The 20,526-nt window shown below is 43.7% G+C and overlaps 1 protein-coding gene across 3 annotated transcripts in view; it reads left to right on the forward strand.

Moving 5' to 3' along the window:
- The window catches only part of HK1 (hexokinase 1), a 119,898-nt gene that overhangs the window by 24,233 nt on the left and 75,139 nt on the right, over positions 1–20,526 (forward strand). For 2 of the 3 annotated variants that reach the window (XM_025435319.3, XM_025435320.3), the window contains 3 exons: positions 353–546; positions 10,277–10,373; positions 13,690–13,737. In XM_025435319.3, the coding sequence (XP_025291104.1) occupies positions 10,347–10,373; positions 13,690–13,737 (75 nt within the window). In that variant the 5' untranslated portion in view covers positions 353–546; positions 10,277–10,346. The remainder of the gene's footprint in view (positions 1–352; positions 547–10,276; positions 10,374–13,689; positions 13,738–20,526) is intronic. The other variant, XM_025435321.3, reaches the window with a different exon arrangement.

The following is a 20,526-nucleotide window of genomic DNA, read 5'->3' on the forward strand; positions in this document are numbered from 1 at the left end:
CAATGTACAGTACCTGATAAGTATGATGAGGGCTCTGTGCACATGGGCCAGCATTCATCACTGTTCCCACCATCCTTTTTTTTACCATTGCCATGATTCCTGCCCCTCACCCAAGGTTTTTATGAGGTTCCTATGAGTAGGATCAAGAACTTCATAGCCATACAGCACCTTTTTCATGTCTAGGGTACCAAGTGCCCCAAGCCTTGCCCACAAGGCCACCGTACAATCCTCTTCATTGGAAACAAGGCCCATGCCTTTCTATCCACAGCACGCCAGCGCACGTTCTCCCCCTGCCAGTCCTTTGGTGACTCTTGATATGACAAATGCATCTTTTGTCTCTTTCCGTTCTCAGGACTCTAACTAACCAACTAAAGAACTGTTACCCAGAGCATTGTTCCCAAGGAAGAAAAGAGCTAAACACCCACCCACTACTGCTTTGTGCCAGGAATCTACAGTTGGTTTGCAAGGCAGCATATGTTGTCCTTTTGGGAAAATGAGAGTGAGACCAAGTGAAGAGGCAGCAGAGGTGTCTCAAGTCATCCCAAGGCAAGTGGCCATACCGCGGTGGTCTCACTCTTCCCTGGGCTAGATCCTTCCTGGCCTTTTGCAGTATGTAGCTTCCTATTCTCCGTAGATAAGACAAATAAAAGAATACTCAAGTCTCATGATCTCAAAGGGTAGATCCTAAGGTTTAAACCCACTTATTTTACTGATGAGGCCCAGAGAGGGACACTTTCCCAAGATTACACAGTGATTTATAACTGGACCAGAACTTACTATAGTTACATCTTTTTGTTTGAAGTAGTGGGGCTAATGCCATCTACAGTGTGATTTTTTTTTTAAAGGCAAATGCTGTGTTCATCATAGCTTGATAAACTGTAAAAGGCCTCTCTCTCCTGAGTACTCATTTCCCTTCCCTACTAGCCTCTGTGTCTGAATTGATGCCATGCAGTTGAGGGAGAGCATAATAGAATGATGGAGCATGGGGGAGCTGGAGCGAGCCTGATTTCAAAGTTTGGCTCTGCTACTGACCCGCTGTATGGGGTTGGGAAATTCCTCAATCTTCTTGAACCTCAATAAAATAGGATAATGTTACTTAAGAGAGATTCTTGTGATTTAATGCCTTGAGTCATCTGTAGCTGGGCCTACCAAACAATAAACACTCAAAAATTGCTAGTTATAGTTACCTCCAAGTAAATTGTTTAAGAAAAAGATGGAAAGTCAATTGATTAAGGTGTTCATGGTGTCTGAAAACAAGGCTAAAATGATAAAAAGAAACTCTAAATGGAAACGAAAAAGGAATCCTGCCATTAGGAGACATAAATGAATTATGGATTTTTTTTGTTATTAAAATGCTGGGATATCTGGATCCCTAATTTCAGGTCAATGATTCAAGAAATGAAGTATCTACTTTGAAAGTGTGTTATGATGGTGCCTGTGTCAGCTATTTTGGGAAAGGCAACACTTGGTTTACATAGATGCTTTGGAATCTGAGGAGGGAGTTCTAAAGAGATCTGTGCAAGCAAGTCCCAGGGAGAAGAGTGACAGGTTCCAAGGGTAATGGAGCGATAGGGGAATGCCAGCTCACAGCACGAAGTAGGCTGTGTATGCAGAATGGAACCATGGTGGGCCAGTGGAAATGCCATGAATTTCTACATGAACTTTAGATCAAATAGTCTCTTTACAAAAAGCAATGCTGCACTGAATGACCTTCAAACTGTGTGCCCTGGGCCAGTCACAAGGGCTCCTTTTCCCCTTCCACTCCCATCTCCTGGGTAACAGCAGATAGGAAGCCATGGAAGAAGGGGACAGACTCATGGGAACGTAAGAAATGAATGCCAATAGAGAAGATGTAATATTTATTCTCGGTAAGGTTGCTTTGGTGATCCGGAGCAGTGTTTGAACTAGATTTAGGAAGTTACCCAGGTATCAGAATGGAAGGCAAGAGTGCCTGTGGAGTTTGTTGAGAAACTGCTCTGAATGCTAGTGGGGCAGCTTGGCTCCTGCAGGCTCTCGTTGCAGAGGGCCTGGGTCTGGGAAGCCTATGGTTCCCCTCACTCCAGCATTCAGGAGGCTGAGGTATAAGGAGGGGTGGATGCCATGACACAGGCTCTGAAGGAGAGGCAGCATGCAGAGTGGGAAGAAAGGCTCTGGAGTCTGTAAGATCTGTACCTATGCTCTCTCTCCAGGTCCTGCTGTGTGATTTTGAGAAAATTCCAGCACCCCTGAGTGTCAGCATCCTCATCCCTAAATTAGAATCTTATTATCCCCCTTGTAATGCTGTGACAGGATCAAATGAGAAAATGTATATGAATTGTAGTGCAGCTAGTCCTCTGTGAATGCAACTCTTTCTTCTTGTGGCATCATTAATGGTTATTGAGCAACAAGGTTTCTTCCAGCTTCCATCCAGGCCATGCTAATGGCTCCCTTGAGGGATCCTCATAGCTGTATGTGATCCTCACCACAATCCAGTGAGGTGGACAGTAGAGCAGTTGTAATTGGGTTACACACTGAGGGTTGGAAAGGTTAAGCAGCCTCCCTGAAACCATTTGGGGAACAGGAGGTAGACCCGAACCAGAGACGGTTCCCTGGCTCCTAGTTCAGGGCTCTTCTACCTCAACCTGCTCCTGATGGGCAGGCACCAGCTCCCTGGGCCTCAGGTACCTGCTACGACATAAAAAAACACCCACAAACTTAGTGACTTGAAAAAATAAACTCATGATTCTCTATTTCAGCAATTTGGTTGAGCTCAGCTGGGTGGTTGTAAAGGAAGAAACACTCCACTTGTATGTCTCCTTCTCACTTCTCAGACTCAACCATGTATGGGGGGTTACCAATGTGTGGGGTTTCTTCCCACACCAAACAATTCTGCAACACCAGAATTGCAGAATGTCTTATGATCAAACTCAATTCTACTTAAGATGAAAGAGGACTGCAACCACCTCCATTTTGACCTCAGTCTAATTCTAACTGATTTCTTTTCTTTCTTTTTTTTTTTCTAACTGATTTCTAACTAATTTTCTAACTGATTAAGTTCTTCTTCCCAGCTTATCTCTTAACTCAGACAAAAGACTGAGTGAGCAAAGCATCCCGTGATGGGAACCAAAACTACCCCGTCAAGAAATAGGGACTGCCCTGAGCCAGCAAGGCCCTCTGGGACTGACCCAGAGACCATGAATGACCTGACTGTTGCTGCCCACCTGCATGTACCCCCTGACCTTCGTCCCACATTTTCTTTATATAAACCTCCAGGTACTTTTGTCTCCCTTTGGAGACACAGTCTTTGAGACATTAATTAGTCCGCTGTCTTTCAGATGATTTCCTCACTGAAATAAATTCCTTTCTTGTTTCACCACCACTCATTCCTCTGCCTTTGGATTATGTCAGTGGTGAGTGGCCAGCCCTGATCTGTTTGGGACTCTGGAGCCAGGTGCTCTTATAACCCTGTGCCCTGGTTATAGAGACAGTGTCAGACTATGGTCTGACACTTGGTCCCAAAGGATACCCTCTCCCCTCTCTTTGATGCCAATCACAAGGTCAGGTTGTCACCTGGGCTTCTGACCGATCAGCTATAGAATCTCAATTCTCTGTCCTCAGGTTTGCTTACTTGGCTAGAGCAGCTCAGAGTTCAGGGAAACATTGACTTGCTAGATTACTTATTTATCATAAAAGGATATAACTCAGGAATAGCCAGATGGAAAAGACGCATATGGGAGGGTATGTGGGAAGGGGTGCAGAGCTGCCCTCCCAGGGCAGTCACTCTCCCAGAATCTCTATGTGTTCCCCAACCTGGAAGCTCTATGAACCCTGTCCTTTCAAGTTTTTCATGAAGGCTCCAATACAGTCAAGAGTGATTTAATCATTGCTCTTTGGTGACTAATGTGTCCTCCAGGCCCTGCCCCTGCCTTGCAGAGGGGCAAGCTGAAAGTTCCCACCTTTAAAGTATAAGGTTGGTTCCCCAGGCAACCATCCTCATTAACATAAACTCAGCTTCATTGAAAGGAACTTGTTATGAGTATCAAGACACTCCTCTCACCTTTATCACTGGAACTATTTCAGGAACTGGAGCTATTTGGGGACAAAAGACCAATGATTATAATACAGGATTCTCTCATTGCTCTTAAAACTTGAGAAATTACAAGGATTTTAGGAGCTGTGTGCCAGAAATGGAGACAGAGACCACAAGCTGCATTGTCCAGCTTGCCAAAGCAAGTCATTGGCCAAGGCCAGGTCTTTGTCAATGAGAACTACCCAGGGCCATGGATAGAGAAAGGCATGCCCATGGTTGCAACAATCTACCATGTGTACAGGGGAAGAAGATGAGCACCAGCATTCCAATCTTTATCCAACCTAGGATTCTGTACTGTGGCTAAAGGCTGGTTTCCTACTCTGAGAAGTCTTCTTGGGTTCCCAGATATGTGTAGTTCAAAATAAACTTCCCCATTCTTCTCCCACCATCACAATGCACTGTAATTTCTCTTTGTTATATGCTCTGCAAGGCAGGGACCGTGTCTATCTTTTCTACTCTAGTGCTCCTAACCTCTAGCACTGAGATTGGCATGCAGTTGGTGCTAAATAAATACTTGTTGATCAGACATTTGTATATTTTCTTCTCTCAGAATTACAGAGAGGTGTTTTCTTATGTTTCATAATGGGACTGTATCTGGCAGCCTGATACCCTTCCTGGGCTTCTCAGGCTTAGAATAATCTCTTGTCCACCGTGAGTTGGTGAATGTAGATAAAATGAAACACCAATATTCATAATAATAACCATTTATTTAGTACTTACAGTTACCGCTTAGGTACCTACTATAAGTCAGGCTCTCTGCATGACTTATTCTGATCCCCCACCAGGAGTGTTCTAGACTATACTAAACCTTCAGATTCAAAGACTGCCATGGGCCACACTTGGCCCCATTCTGCCTGTGGGGCTATAAGACAGGAACCACAGCTTGCTGGCAGGACAATGCCAACTGTTTCTTTTCTGAGGGAGTCTGTGCAGAAGTCCACAGATGAGAGAAGACAAGCTCTCACTAGGTAGGTGCAGGATTCCTCCTGGCTTAAAAAGCCTTCTGCCCAGCAGGAGCCAAATTCTCTTGTTATGACTCCATAGGGACATTTTCCGGGGTCTCTGTAGGGGATGAAACAAGAGTCATCTCACTGGGGGAAACCTAGAGCTATGCCATCCCATCTAGTATTTATAATTTTTCCAACCCAGGAACAACCTATCAATGAGGGATCATTTTCTTTATCATCAGAAATGTTACTCAGTAACAGAGGCACCAGGGTGGTGCAGTCAGTTGAGAGTCCTACTCTTGATTTCAGCCTAGGTCATGATCTCAGGGTCCTGGGATTGAGCCCCACATTGGGCTCCATGCTCAGCAGGAAAACTGCTTGAGGATTCTCTCTCCCTCTCCCTCTGCACACCCCTCAACCCAAGTGCTCTGTCTCAGATAAATCTTTTATTTCTTTTTTTTTTTTAAGATTTTATTTACTTATTCATGAGAGACACAGAGAGAGGCAGAGACAGGAGAAGCAGGCTCCATGCAAGGTGCCCGATATGGGACTCGATCCCGGGACTCCAGGATCACGTCCTGAGCCAAAGGTAGATGCTCAACCAACCGCTGAGCCACCCAGGCATCTCATCTCTCAAATATGTCTTTAAAAAAAAGAGAAGTGTTACTCATAACATAGTTGATATTCTATCCTTAACTGTAACTGAACCAACATGAGTTCCCTCCTTGGTGAGTCACAGATAGAACTTACACCAGGTGGAGTTGTCACACAAAAGAAACTTTATTTGCAACAAATAAGGAAACCACAGGGAATAATTTCCAAAGCTGTGAACAAGGATGATTTTTTTTTTTAATTCAGGGTCAGGATGAATATTTAGAAAGGGAGCCTTGTCATTGCATGTGGAGGTGGGCATAAAGTCACACATGCACCTCAAGGAAACATGCCTAGACGTACATTGTAAGTTACATAAATAAGGCTTGTGCTCCTCCTTGGGTGGAGATTTTAGTATCACAATGAGGTAGAGTTGCGTGCCTAGGTGGCTCAGTCAGTGAAGCATCTGTCTTCAGCTCGGGTCATGATCTTGGGGTCCTGGGACTAAGTTCCACATTGGGCTCCCTGCTCAGTGGGGAGTCTGCTTCTTCCTGTTTCTCTGCTGCTCCCCCCACTTGTGCTCTCTTTCTCCATCAAATAAGTAAATAAAATCTTAAAAAAAAACAAAAACAATGAGGTAGGGTTGACTGTTGGTCAGCGCACAGGTTGCCCCATGACCCATCCATGTAGGTGTGAGTCCCAAGTGGACTGAGCTTTCTTTCAGGGCGCTCATTATTGCTTGAAGGGTAGTTTCAGTTTCCAGTGGGGATGCTCTGCATGAAGGGTCTTTTCCTGAGTTAAAAGATAAGATGGAAAGAAGAGCTTTAAGGAAAAATGTTGGTGAGTACAAGCAGGTAAACTACAAAGGTCAGACCTGGGGAGCTAGCTGGTGACAGGTAACTGGGAGAGTGGAACTAGAGCATTAACCTAAGGCCAAATTCTAATGCAAAAGGAAAAAAAGTTATTGATTCTCACCTATTACCTTCCTCATTTTACAGACAAGGAAACAAGCTCAGAGAAATTCAGTAAGTGGCAGAGTAAGGATGAGAACCCAGGTCCCAGGCTACATTACTATTTTACCTGTTAGCCTATTATAAGCATAATTAGAGAAACATCTTTTAAATTTTTTATTGATTTTTAAAAAGATTTTGTTTATTTGAGAGAGAGAGCAGAGCGAGAGAGAGAGTACAAGTGAGCTGGAAGGGAAGACGGAGAAGGAGAAGCAGACTCCTCGCTTAGCAGGAAGCCCGATGTGGGGTTCCATCCCAGGACCTCAGGATCGTGACCTGAGCCGAAGACAGATGCTTAACTGACTGAGTCACCCAGGGGTTCCAGGGAATATCTTTTATAAACACAAATCATAAATTATAAAGCAAAGTGTATATTATCTTCAGGTCACATTCTGCTTTGGCCTGTATTAGGTATTGTGTTTTAATTAGCACAAGTTGTTGAAGTCTATGACCTCTTGTCAGGTCAGAAGAGCTGTGGACAAAACCAAGAAGGCTTTACAATCTCGGCCAGGTTCTCCAAACCTTTTCGGTCCTGCACTCTATCAGTAAAATATTTCTGCAGACACATTCCCCCACACATGTATCTTCATTATTTTTGGATTTATACATTGGTGATTCCACATACATGAAATGTCCAGAATAGACAAATCCACACAGAAAGAAAGTAGATTAGCTGTTGCCGGGCCATGGGGGGAGGAGGGAGTGGGAAGTGGCTACTGATGGGGACAGAGTTTCTTTTTGGGGTGATGGACATGTTCTGGAATTTGATAGTAGTGATAATTGTATAACCTTGTGAATATCCTTAAAAAGACATTGAATTACATATAGTCTAAAAGGTGAATATTTTGATATATGAATTATATCAATTATAAAAATATTATCATAAATAAAAGTTCTGATACTGTCTTATGTCACCCCAACAAATTGTCTTGTACTGTCCCTCTGGACTCACTGCTTTCTTCTTTTTTTTAAAGATTTTATTTATTTGTTTTGAGAGAGAGACAGAGATAGCAAGAGAGCATGAGCAGGGAGGAGAGGGAGAAGCAGACTCCCCACTGAGCAGGGAGCCCCACTGTAGCACTCCATCCCGGGACCCTGAGATCATAACCTGAGCCGAAGGCAGGTGCTTAACTGACTGAGCCACCCAGGTGCCCCTGGACTCACTGCTTTAAACCAACCCCCTAAATAGGCTATGTCTCAATTATAAGCCATTTATGGCTCCTTTTTGCTTTCACAACTGTTGTGAATTTGTGTAAATTGCTTATCAATCAACAATAATAACATATATATTGAATATTTGCTAGTTGTAAAGCAGGATTCTAAGTGCTCTATTTACATGCACAGATCTCACATTCCCATGCAGCTCTGTTATTACTGTTAATGTCCCCATTTTACAAGCAAATTGAGGCTCAGGTAGTTTAAGTAACTCTTCCAGAGTCAAAGCTATTACATGTCTGTGTAGGGCTTCAAACCAAGCAGCCTGACCTCAACGCTGGTTTCACACTTACTGTGTGTCAACACGGGGGGACATACAAAGTCCCTGTATCCTGGGAGTTTATCCTCCAGTAGGAGAGGGGGGCTAAAAGTAAGTAAATATAAGACAAGTACAGATATTTCCAAGTTCACTGAAGAACATATGACAGCCAAGTTCTGTGTGTGTCTTTTCACCCTGAGAAATATTCAGGATGAAGGAATGAAGTATGAGCTTTAAATTAAATTTTGGGTGCACCTGGGTGGCTCAATCGGTTAAGCACCTGCCCTCAGCTCAGTTCATAATCTCAGGGTTCTGGGATGGAGCCCCATGTTGGGCTCCCTGCTCAGTGGGTGTGGGGAGCCTACTTCTCCCTCTCTCTCTGCTGCTCCCCTCTGCTTGTGCTCCGTGCTGTGTCAAATAAATAAATAAAATCTTAAAAAAAATAAATTAATAGAATTTTGTTTATATAAACAAATAACAAAGAAACCCCCACAAATTTTGTTTATGCTTCTGAGCTGGGCCACAGAGTGTTTGGGATGTTGGGGGCACCAGATATCCCACCAACACCAGCTCTAGCAGAATTCATCAACACTGAGCCACTGGGATCCAGTGGCTGGGGGCCCAGTGTTACGTCAATGTTTAGAAGCCTGGACTCTTGGCTTACCCTCTTTGAACTGAAAAGACCTTAAATAGTAAGGAAGTTTTTGCATTTGCTGCAGCACACTAATTGGTAGGCAAATCACATTAATATTTCTAAGCTGCTCAGTATATGGTAGAGACTGAATAAAATTGCTATGAATGTTGACGTAGGACATCTGACACTTATTGAATTATCATTCTTCAGTAAGCCTTTCGGAATACGAACTATAAGATCTCTACCCAGTGTAACCAGTAAAAAAAAAAAAAAAAAGATCTTTATTAATTGACATGAAAAGATTTTCATAGTGTATTATTCCATGAAAAAAGTAGATTTAAAAAGAACATGAGTGGAACGCCTGGGTGGCTTAGCGGTTGAGGGTCTACCTTTGGCTCAGGGCATGATCCTGGGATCCGGAGCAAGTCCCCATATCTAGCTCCCTGCGGGGAGCCTGCTTCTCTTTCTGCTTGTGTCTCTGATTCTCTCTCTCTGTGTGTCTCTCATGAATAAATAAATAAATCTTAAAAAAAAAAAAAGTATAAGAGCATGGTTCCATTTTGGTGGTGTTACTGGTGTGTAGTTATCTGGAGAAAAATATAAGGGAGGATATAGACCAAAATGTTTTTTTTAATTTTTTTTTATTAGTTATTTATGATAGTCATACAGAGAGAGAGAGAGAGAGGCAGAGACACAGGCAGAGGGAGAAGCAGGCTCCAGGCACCGGGAGCCCAACGTGGGACTCGATCCCGGGTCTCCAGGATCACGCCCTGGGCCAAAGGCAGGCGCCAAACCGCTGCGCCACCCAGGGATCCCCTAGACCAAAATGTTAATAGAACTTCTTTCTTTCTTTCTTTTTTAAAGATTTTATTTATTCATAGACAGAGAGAGAGAGGCAGAGACACAGGCAGAGGGAGAAGCAGGCTCCACGCAGGAGGCCCAACGTGGGACTCAATCCTGGGTCTCCAGGATCACACCCCAGGCTGCAGGCAGTGCCAAACCGCTGCGCCACCGGCGCTGCCCTAGAACTTATTTCTGTAATGAGTAAAGATCATTTCAATTTTTAAACTACTTGCCTGTATTTCATGACTTTTTTTTTGTGAGGTGTGCGCATTGCTTTTATAATTAGAGAAGTAATTTTTACCCAGAGCTACACCCTACCCTGGTTAAATTAGGCGAAAAGAATGACTCTGGTGAAGGTCACACTTCCAAATTTTGGACTTTTTGAGGCTATCTTGGCTAATTTCCATTTCTGTTGGATTTCCTCCTTGAAGCAAGACCCTATTTTTGGACCTCTTTGTAAGCAGAGGAGGCTGTAGTTGGTTGACGAGGCACCACCTGCAGACTGGGTTCCAGGAGATTCCTTCTAGAATAATATCCTGCCAGAAACCTTAGACATTTTACTTGGGATTACAGATCCTTCTAGAAACAGAGGCCTGTTTGCTAACCCGGTCTTCAGTATTGGGGTGTTCAGCTTCCCGACTTGTAAAGGAGAGGAATGAGGTTGATGAGCCCCTCACTCTTCCTCCTTTGGGCTTTGCTTTTCTCCAGGCCTCCCAGCCCCGACTGCTGAAAGCAGAAGAGAAGAAAGAACCCAGGCACAGCGGGCGTCCTCCCAACCATGGGGCAGACTTGCCAACAAGGATGCGTAAGTCCTCCCCTTGCTCTTTTCTGACTTCACGTGGTCACAGGCACCACTGCCTGCCCACCCTTCTCCCGTGGGAGATTACTTGGGGTCCGTTGTCTCGGAGGGAGACCCAGAGCTCGGCAGACACGTGTTGTGGGGTGAGGCAGGAGGCCCACAGATCCGTCCTCTAGCTCTCTTTGCAGTTTAATTTTACCCCCGGGGTCAGATAGGTCCTGGCAAGGAGAACCCAGAGGGTCATTTGTGTCACCCCTAAGTGGATTAATCACTTCTTAGGTCCTTTTGCTACAAAGTCATGAACATGTGTTGAACACAGGAATGTGGCTTTTTCTAGGTGAAGTCTTCCCTGGCCAGATTGTATATGGCCGTGTAAAAGCAGAAGCCCATTCTTGCCTCTCACAGAGAGCTTTACTTCTCCCCTGGGTGTTGGAACAAACCCTGGAAAATGTTTATGGGACAAATTATGTTCTTCTGAGTAGCTGGTTCATTTTTAGTAACCTAATCTGCAGATGGTTACACCATAGCAAGGACTACACAGGATCCCCTTTAACAGTTTGGGGAAATGAGGTACAGTCGGGATTAAGCCCAGTGACAAACCCGGGGCTGGGACTTGAGGTGTGCACCAGGGAGAGGATTCTCTCAGAGCAGCCTGTCAACCCCTCCTGTCACCTGGCCTGCCTGCCTCATGAAGACTTCCAGCTCAGTCTGTGGGTGGGGGAAATTCGTTCCCAGGTAGTGGGGAGGAGTGGGGAGGAGGGAACACAAGGCCAAGGAGTTGCTTTCCTCTCCATGTGAGGTGGGTGGGCAATGGTCCCCAGTCCTACAGGCCTGGCTCGAAAAGCCCCCTTCATTACCTCTGAGGGGATCCCTATGGTCCAGCCCAGAAATATCCTTCCTACCTCACGGGGCTTTGAAAGAACTGAATTGCACCCCACTTCTGACACCCCCGTGACAGCTCAGGCTCTCAGTCTTAGTCTCATCTCTGTAATCCAAGACACCTCCCTGGGTTAGAGTGAACAGGAGGCCACTAAATACACACACCTGAAAACTCCTTGGGTCCCGGGCCCCAATGCCTGTTCCTTCTCCTTTATTCCACACTTGGGGTGAAAAAAAAGTTTTGCCTGCTCTGGGAAAGGAGGAGCTCCTCCAAATCAGGGGGTCTGTTTGGGCTGTCATTGCCACCTTTCATGGTCCCCACTGTCCCCTTCGGTGCCCCTACCTGGCCTGGAAGGCCCCAGGCAGAATGCTACTGAGAGAGTAACGCAGGCCAGGTCAGCTTTGGAGAGGTGACACAAAGCAGCCAGTGTCACAGGCGCCACGCGGCAGTCAGCAGGCTTGGGCACTGGTACTTGGAGTTCAGGGCCAGTCTGTGGGTCTCCGGGCTGGTCCTCTGTGGTCCTTGGGGGTCCGGAGAGAGGAACATGGGCTCTGGGATCTCAGACACAAGCAGGAAACCCAGGAGTTGGAAATCGATTTGTTCTCTCAAGTGGCCCTCGGTGAGTCACAGTTATTGCCCTATGTCTCCGTGAGTCTATGATCTTTACTGGTGTCATTCACTGAGCAACTACTCTGTGCCAGCCACTTCACACAGTCTCCTTAAATTTCACAAAGTTCCAACAAAGTAGGTGTCATTCTCATCTTACAGATGGGAAAACCCAGGCATAGGGAAGGTAAGTTACTTGCCTAATTTTATACTTATCAGTGACAGAACTCAAGTCCCTGTAACTCCCAGCCTATGTGCTCTTTCTACCTCCAGGACAAACTCAGGGCTGGGGGTGAGGCATGTGACTCCACCTGTAATTACATAAGGACATTCATATTTTGAGATGTTCCAAACTTAGAAATGGTGTGCTCTGGATATTGGATTCCCACTCTTAGTCTAATGGACCCAAAATCATGTGGTCCATTCAGTTACTTTCTCCTTGGCTCCTTAGGCTGTTCCAAGCTACAGACAGTATTTTTTTTATTGTTTCCTTACTCTTAACTCTCCTGAAGGCCTATAAATATCTGTAAGGCTTCATTAGAGTGCCTTTCAGCAGCAAGCTTGCTTTCATGGGATATCAGCATAAAGCCTAGACTTTGGTTTTTGTCCACATGAAAAACTTGCTGAGATTGTCCTGGTCACTTGGGTTGTCTTTGGGATACCTTTTCTTGCTTCCCTAGGGCCATGATTTCTGTAGAGCTTCTTTGAAGAGCAGCCTACTCAGAAGAGGGCATGGTTTCTCACTTCACGAACAACAAACATTTATTAAGCACCTACCCTGTGTGAGGCAGGACAAGAAGTGCTGAAAAGATGATCTCTGCCCTTCAGGAAGGATCCATGGGTTACCCCTGATTCTTATACAGACTGGCTACATGTCTGTGGGCCACTATCCAACCTTCTAGAAACCTCAGTCTCTTTCCTTATAAAGTGGGATTGCCTCTTGTGTTTTATCACTCCTGGTTCCCTCCCTCCTCACCCACCAAGAAGTGGTTGTAAGAGTCCCAAGAGCAGCAAGAGATGGCAGGCCCCAGCACTAGCATTTTTGAAGGGTCTGCTTGTATCCTGTTGTTATTGTCCTACTGGCTAAAGCAAGTCACACAGTCAAACCCAGAGTCCCTGTGGGAGGAGACACCAAAGAGTATGCTTACAAGAAGGAGAACCATTTTGGCTCTTTTGTGCAATGTATTAAACCTTCCTTCTCCCTCCAGCTGCCATCATGAAGAGATCTATATGGGCCTCTCTCGTGACTGGCAGCAACTTCCAAAATCTATGAGGCATGTAAAGTTATAAGAGGGTTATGGGAAGGCAGGATGCTAGCCCATCCAGCTGGTTGCTACTTGACAACCATGTTCCCTCCATGTTCATCTGGGAAGTATTGCATCCTGCAATCTTCGGGACACAGTGTGGCCAGTGGCTCAGCAAGGACAGAGCCCTGTGTTTCCACAGTCTCCCTACATGCCTCTCTAGTGGCTCAGTCATGAAAGTCATGATTGATTGGCACATCTGTCTACTCTGGTGGGCTGTGGACTCCCTGTAGGGAGAGCCACTGCTGTTTGTCGTCTTTGAACCCTCACTTCCTAGCACAGTACCTGTACCTTGGTAAGCACCTAATCAATGTTGATGTGAATAAATTCATGAATAAGACATTTCTGAGCTCTGCTGCATTTCATCCAGAGACTCATTAATCATGTCAGAATGTAGCCAGTGATTTCAGGGTTACTTGTAGTTACTGTTGCTTTTTAAACAAGATTGATTAGTTATAAGCATCAATACGCTGTGAATACAAGTTGCTAAGATGCCTTTGTCACAGCTTATTTTGTCCTGTCTTTTTTTAAGAGTGAAGCATCTGAGAGGCCAATCAAGCCCTCGCTTACTGAAGTTAAGGTAAGAAACCTAAATGTTCTTTCCATCTCCTTCTGTAACCTTTTCTGTAAAAGAGGGATAGCGTGTGGCAATTCCATTTGGGAATTCTGATCATGGCTTCAGTGAGCCAAGCAGCCTTATGGTGGATTCCCAGGGGAGGAAGAGCTTTTACTTCTAAGTTGTTCCTACCCAGGCCCAGCCCACCCCATAGGGCAGGTGCTTTATAAGGATGCCTTTGTCACTACGCTCTCCTCTCTTAGCCCTTGCTTGGGAGCAAAATGCTAAGTGTCAGAGCTAAACATAGGACCTTCCTGCCCTGGAGCCATATGGCCTAATGACTGTGGGAGGGGTTCTGGGAGAGGGAATGGAAGGGTCTATTCCCTCGCTTGTCTTTTCTGGTGTGCAGAATCTGACATGCCAGGCACTTGGTATCCATGTCCTCTGCACTGGAACATGGGCAAGTTTCAGATCTTTCCTGTTGACCTATCCCATATGCTTCCAAATCAGAGAATTGTCTGTGTTATCTGTGATGGCCCCCCACCTTCCCTCTCACTCCCCAAGCAGGCACTTTACTGTGCCTGGAAAATTGCATTTTGGGGTGGATTGCTTCATGTGAAGGTGGTGAGGCGGGGGCTTTAGAGAGCCAGCTTGCTGGGAGAAAAGTACAGTAACTTTTGATTTCTCCTGCATCTGGTCCCCTTATCTAGTCCCAGCTGAGGTCCAAGGCTGGGTCTGGATTCATAGCAGCCATCTCTGCCCTGCTTCTTATTCCACTGATCGAACAACCATATTCTTGTTCTTACAAAAGTGAATAAGAGACTCCAGCATTTGAGGATGTAGGGCTGAGAACTGAAGCTCAACGTACTAAAAAGGAAAAAGTTACAACACAGGGTGACACATGCCTTAAAAGCCAGATGAGGGAGGGGTCCACCCTGTCTTGGGGAGAGAAGGAAGGTTGGATAGAGGAGGTGAGGTTGGCATGGGTCATGTAGCAGAAGAAGGAATCTACAGGCCAGGAGGGACATTCCAGGCAGAGGTGGCAGCAAGGGCAAAGGCAGAGCCTGTGAGGATGGAAAGAGCCTGGGAGGCTTCCTGCTGTGGAGCTGGTGGGGAAGGCGGGAAGGGAGGCTGATGGAGTTGGGTGGGGCTGGCACTAGATGTCGGTTACAGTCTATTGGTCTGTTGAGGGGGCCCAAAAGATCTTTAGGCTGAAGAGTCATGTGATTAAATTGTGTTCTGACACCAGCAAGGAGCATGAGCCTTGAGCTTCCAGGGTACCAGTCAGGAGATAGTGGGGATGCATGTAGAAAGATCTCCAGAGGTGATGTGTGTGCCAGATGATCCACCTTGGAGTGGGAAGAAAGTTTTACAAGTTCCATTGCTAACAATTTTTAAAAGCTCAATCAGCACTGGTAGCTTTCCTTGGTGAGTCTTCCAGATTGGTACTTGTATGATTTTGTACTCAGGGTCTCTCAATAAAAAGGGGGAGGAACATGGCTCCTTTGTTTCCAGGGCCATTTTTAGCATATCACAAGGCATTACTGCCTTATGACTGCCTGGTTGAAGTAGTTTCATACATCATATCTGGCTTTAAGTAGGCTGACCCTCACAAAATAAGCAAGTGGCTTAGAAAGATTTCTGCATAGAAACTGTGGATTAACACTAATGAATAATGGAGGCACCTGGTTGGCTCAGCTAGAAGGGAAAGTGACTCTTGATCTTTGGGTCTTGGGTTTGAGCCCCATGTTGGATGTAGATATTACTAAAAAAAAAAACAAAAAACAAAAAAAAAGAGCTAATGAACAATGAGAAGAGTGCTGACTCATTTCCTATCCCTGGTACCAGCTGCTTATCAGCCACATCTTGGGGTTAAAAGAAATAAAAGATCTGATTAGATTTATATTTGAGCAGTCAGAGAAACAAAACAGACTAGACTATTTGAATTCTGGCTTTATTCTGTATATCACTAATGATAAGCTAATCCTTATGTATAGAGAGGCCTTAAGATAATTAGTTAATGATACTATTAGGCCACCACACTTTAAAATAGTTTATCTCATCTTTATGTCTCTTTATAATTGAAGTAGAATTTATTAGCAGTCAAATGCATACATCCTGTCAGTTTGAGAAATCTGAACATGTGTATAGAACACAGTTCAAGATATAGAACATTTCCATCACCCCCCAAAATCTCATGTCCCTATCCATTTACTACTTTCCCATCCCCTGTCCTGAGGTTATCATTGTTCTGACTTCTATCACCATAGGTTAGTTTTCCTGTTCTTGAATGTCATATAAGTGTCATTATACATGTGTGTTCTTTTGTGTCTGGCTTCAATATTTTCATATTGCTGTGTGTATCAAGTTCATCCTACATGATCTTGTATATAGACAATCCTAAGGCACACACACACACACACTATTAGAATAAACACATTCAGCAAGGTTATAGGATACAAAATCGATATGTGAAAATCAATTGTACTTCTATACATTCACAATGAACAATCCAAAAATGAAATCCAGGAAATAGTTTCATGTCTAATAGCACAAAAAAAAAAAAAAACAAAACACTTAGGAATAAACTTAAATGAAGTCCAAGACTTATACTCTGAAAACTATAAAATATTGATGAAAGAAATAGAAGAAGATCTAAATAAACGGAAAGATAGTTCATGTCCATGGATTGTAAGACTTAATATTAAGATGGCAATACTCCCCAAATTGATCTATAGAGTCAACACAATCCCTGTTAAAAATTCCAGGTGGCTTCTTTGCAGGAGTTAACATGCCAATTCTAAAATTTATATGGCAATGGAAGGTACTCAGATTAGCCAAAACATCTTAAATAATAAGAAAGTCAAGGAATTCACATTTCCTGTTTTCAAAATTTATAAAGCTACAGCATGGCACTGGCATAAAGATAGACCTATAGAAGACACAAAGAGATGGAAAAATATTCCATGCTCATGGATTGGAAGAATTAATATTGTGAAAATGTCAATGTTACCCAGGGCAATTTACACATTTAATGCAATCCCTATCAAAATACCATGGACGTTCTTCAGAGAGTTGGAACAAATTATTTTAAGATTTGTGTGGAATCAGAAAAGATCCCGAATAGCCAGGGGAATTTTAAAAAAGAAAACCATAACTGGGGGCATCACAATGCCAGATTTCAGGTTGTACTACAAAGCTGTGGTCATCAAGACAGTGTGGTACTGGCACAAAAAACAGACACATAGATCAGTGGAACAGAATAGAGAACCCAGAAGTGGACCCTGAACTTTATGGGCAACTAATATTCAACAAAGGAGGAAAGACTATCCACTGGATAAAAGACAGTCTCTTCAATATATGGTGCTGGTAAAATTGGACATCCACATGCAGAAGAATGAAACTAGACCACTCTCTTGCACCATACACAAAGATAAACTCAAAATGGATGAAAGATCTTAATGTGAGACAAGATTCCATCAAAATCCTAGAGGAGAACATAGGCAACACCCTTTTTGAACTTGGCCACAGTAACTTCTTGCAAGATTCATCCATGAAGGCAAGAGAAACAAAAGCAAAAATGAACTATTGGGACTTCATCAAGATAAGAAGCTTTTGCACAGCAAAAGATACAGTCAACAAAACTCAAAGACAACCTACAGAATGGGAGAAGATATTTGCAAATGATGTATCAGATAAAGGGCTAGTTTCCAAGATCTATAAAGAACTTATTAAACTCAACAGCAAAGAAACAAACAATCCAATCATGAAATGGGCAAAAGACATGAACAGACATCTCACAGAGGAAGACATAGACATGGCCAACAAGCACATGAGGAAATGCTCCGCATCACTCGCCATCAGGGAAATACAAATCAAAGCCACAATGAGATACCACTCACACCAGTGAGAATGGGGAAAATTAACAAAGCAGGAAACCACAAATGTTGGAGAGGATGTGGAGAAAGGGGAACCCTCCTGCACTGTTGGTGGGAATGTGAACTGGTGCAGCCACTCTGGAAAACTGTGTGGAGGGCAGCCCTGGTGGCGCAGTGGTTTAGCGCAGCCTGCAGCCCAGGGTGTGATCCTGGAGCCCTGGATCGAGTCCCACGTCAGGCTCTCTACATGGAGCCTGCTTCTCCCTCTGCCGGTGTCTCTGCTACTCTCTCTCTCTGCATCTCTATGAATAAATAAATAAACTCTTAAAAAAAAAAACAACTGTGTGGAGGTTCCTCAAAGAGTTAAAAATAGATCTGCCCTACGACCCAGCAATTGCACTGCTGGGGATTTACCCCAAAGATTCAGATGCAATGAAACGCCAGGACACCTGCACCCCGATGTTTCTAGCAGCAATGTCCACAATAGCCAAACTGTGGAAGGAGCCTTGGTGTCCATCGAAAGATGAATGGATAAAGAAGATGTGGTCTATGTATACAATGGAATATTACTCAGCAATTAGAAACGACAAATACCCACCATTTGCTTCGACATGGATGGAACTGGAGGGTATTATGCTGAGTGAAAGAAGTCAATCAGAGAAGGACAAACATTATATGGTCTCATTCATTTGGGGAATATAAAAAATAGTGAAAGGGAATAAAGGGGAAAGGAGAAAAAAATGAGTGGGAAATATCAGAAAGGGAGACAGAACATGAAAGACTCCTAACTCTGGGAAACGAACTAGGGGTGGTGGAAGGGGAGGTGGAGGGGGGATGGGGGTGACTGGGTGACAGGTACTGAGGTGGGCACTTGACGGGATGAGCACTGGGTGTTATTCTATATGTTGGCAAATTGAACAATAAAAAATAAATTTATTAAAAAAAGGGGAAGAAAAAGATAGACCTATAGATCTATGGAATAGAATTGAGAGTCCAGAGATAAACTCATACATTTAAAGTCATTTGGTTTTCACAGGGGTATGAAAACAATTCAATGGGGTAAGAACTATCTTCAACAAACAATGCTGTGACAATTGAATATCCACATGCAAAAGAGTCAAATTAAATCCCTACCTCATACCATATACAAAAATTAATTCCCAATATTCAATAGCTCAAATTATAAAACTCTTAGAAGAAAACATAGGTATGAATCTTTGTGACTTTGGATTTGGCAGTAGTTTCTTAATATGATATCTGTTATGGGCTGAATTGTGCCCCTCCCCTACCAAATTCATATGTTGAACTTTTAACCCCCAGTACTTCAGAATGTAATCACATTTGGAGATGGGGTCTTTAAAGAGTTAATTAATTAAAAGTGAGGTCTTTAGAATGGGCCCTATTCCATTTTGGTGGGTTTTTAAAAAAGATTTTATTTATTTATTCATGAGAGACACACAGAGAGAGGCAGAGACATAGGCAGAGGGAGAAGCAGGCTCCCTGCAAGAAGCCCAATGTGAGACTTGATCCTGGACCCCAAGATCACACCCTGAGCTGAAGGCAGACACTCAACCACTGAGACACCCGGGTGTCCCCCCCCCCCCCATTCCAGTTTGAATGACATCTTTTCAAGAAGAGGAAATTTGGACACACAGAGAGACATCCTGGATGTGTACACACAGGGAGGGAGACCATGTGAAGAAGGGGGATTCTGCATGCTAAGGAAAGAGTCCTTAGAAGAAGGTAAACCTGCTAACACCTTGATCTTGGGCTTCTAGCCTCTAGAATTGTGAAAAAAAAATACATTTCTGTTGTTTAAGACAGTATGTAATATTTTATGGCAACCCTACTAAATTAATACAACCCCAAAGTGGAAACAACCAAAGATCAGTCAACTGATGATCGGATAAACAAAGGTGATGTATCCACACAATGGGATCTTATTCAGAAGTAAAAAGGACTGAAGTTCAGATATGTACTACAACATGAATGAACCTTAAAAATATGCTAAGTGAAAGAAGCCATTCACCAAAGATCACATATTGTATGATTCCATTTATATGAAACATCCAGAACAGGCACATCTGTAGACAGAAAGTAGGTTAGTGGTTGCCTGAGGTTGGGGAGCACAGGAGTTTGGGAGGTGACAGCTAATGGGTACAAGGTTTCTTTTTGAGATAATGAAAATTCTCTAAAAATGACTGAAGTGATGATGTTACCACCCTGCAATTATATTAAAAATCATGAAACTACACTTTAAATAGGGAAATTATATGATATATGGATTATATTTCAGTAAAACTGTTACCAAAGGGAGAAAAAGACATCATTCCATTTTTTATACTGAGAACTTTGAAGTATGTATAGATATAGTACGGTTTTTTAATCTGCTCACCTGCTCATGGACATTTAGGTTGTTTCTAGTTTGGGCTATAAAGTGCTGAGAACATTTGTGTACAAATCCTTGTATGGACAAATGCTTTAATTTCTCTTGGGTAAATATCCAGGAATGGAATAGCTGGGTCACGTGGTCAGTATATATTAAACCTTTTTAAAAAGATTTATTTATTTATTAGAGAGAGAGAGAGAGAGAGAGTGTGTGTGTGTGTGTGTGTGTGTGTGTGTATGAGTGGGGGTTGAGGGCAGACAGGGGGAGATGGAAAGAGAGAATCCCGAGCAGACTCCATGCTAAGTGTGGAGTCCTACGTGGGGCTCCGTCTCATGACCTGGAGGTCACGAACTAAGCCAAAACCTAGAGTTGGATGCCCAACTGTGCCACCCAGGGACCCCTATATTAAACTTCATTAAGAAGAGTCAAACAGTTCCAAAGTGGTGTCATTTGACACTCCCATTGGTCTCATCTGTTTTCATGTCTATGTTTTAGGTATGTTTTATAATACAAATAATACATTAGTGCCATAGTATGCATTGATAG

The sequence above is a fragment of the Canis lupus genome, chromosome 4 (assembly GCF_003254725.2).
Source record: "Canis lupus dingo isolate Sandy chromosome 4, ASM325472v2, whole genome shotgun sequence".
Taxonomy (NCBI): Eukaryota; Metazoa; Chordata; class Mammalia; order Carnivora; family Canidae; genus Canis; species Canis lupus.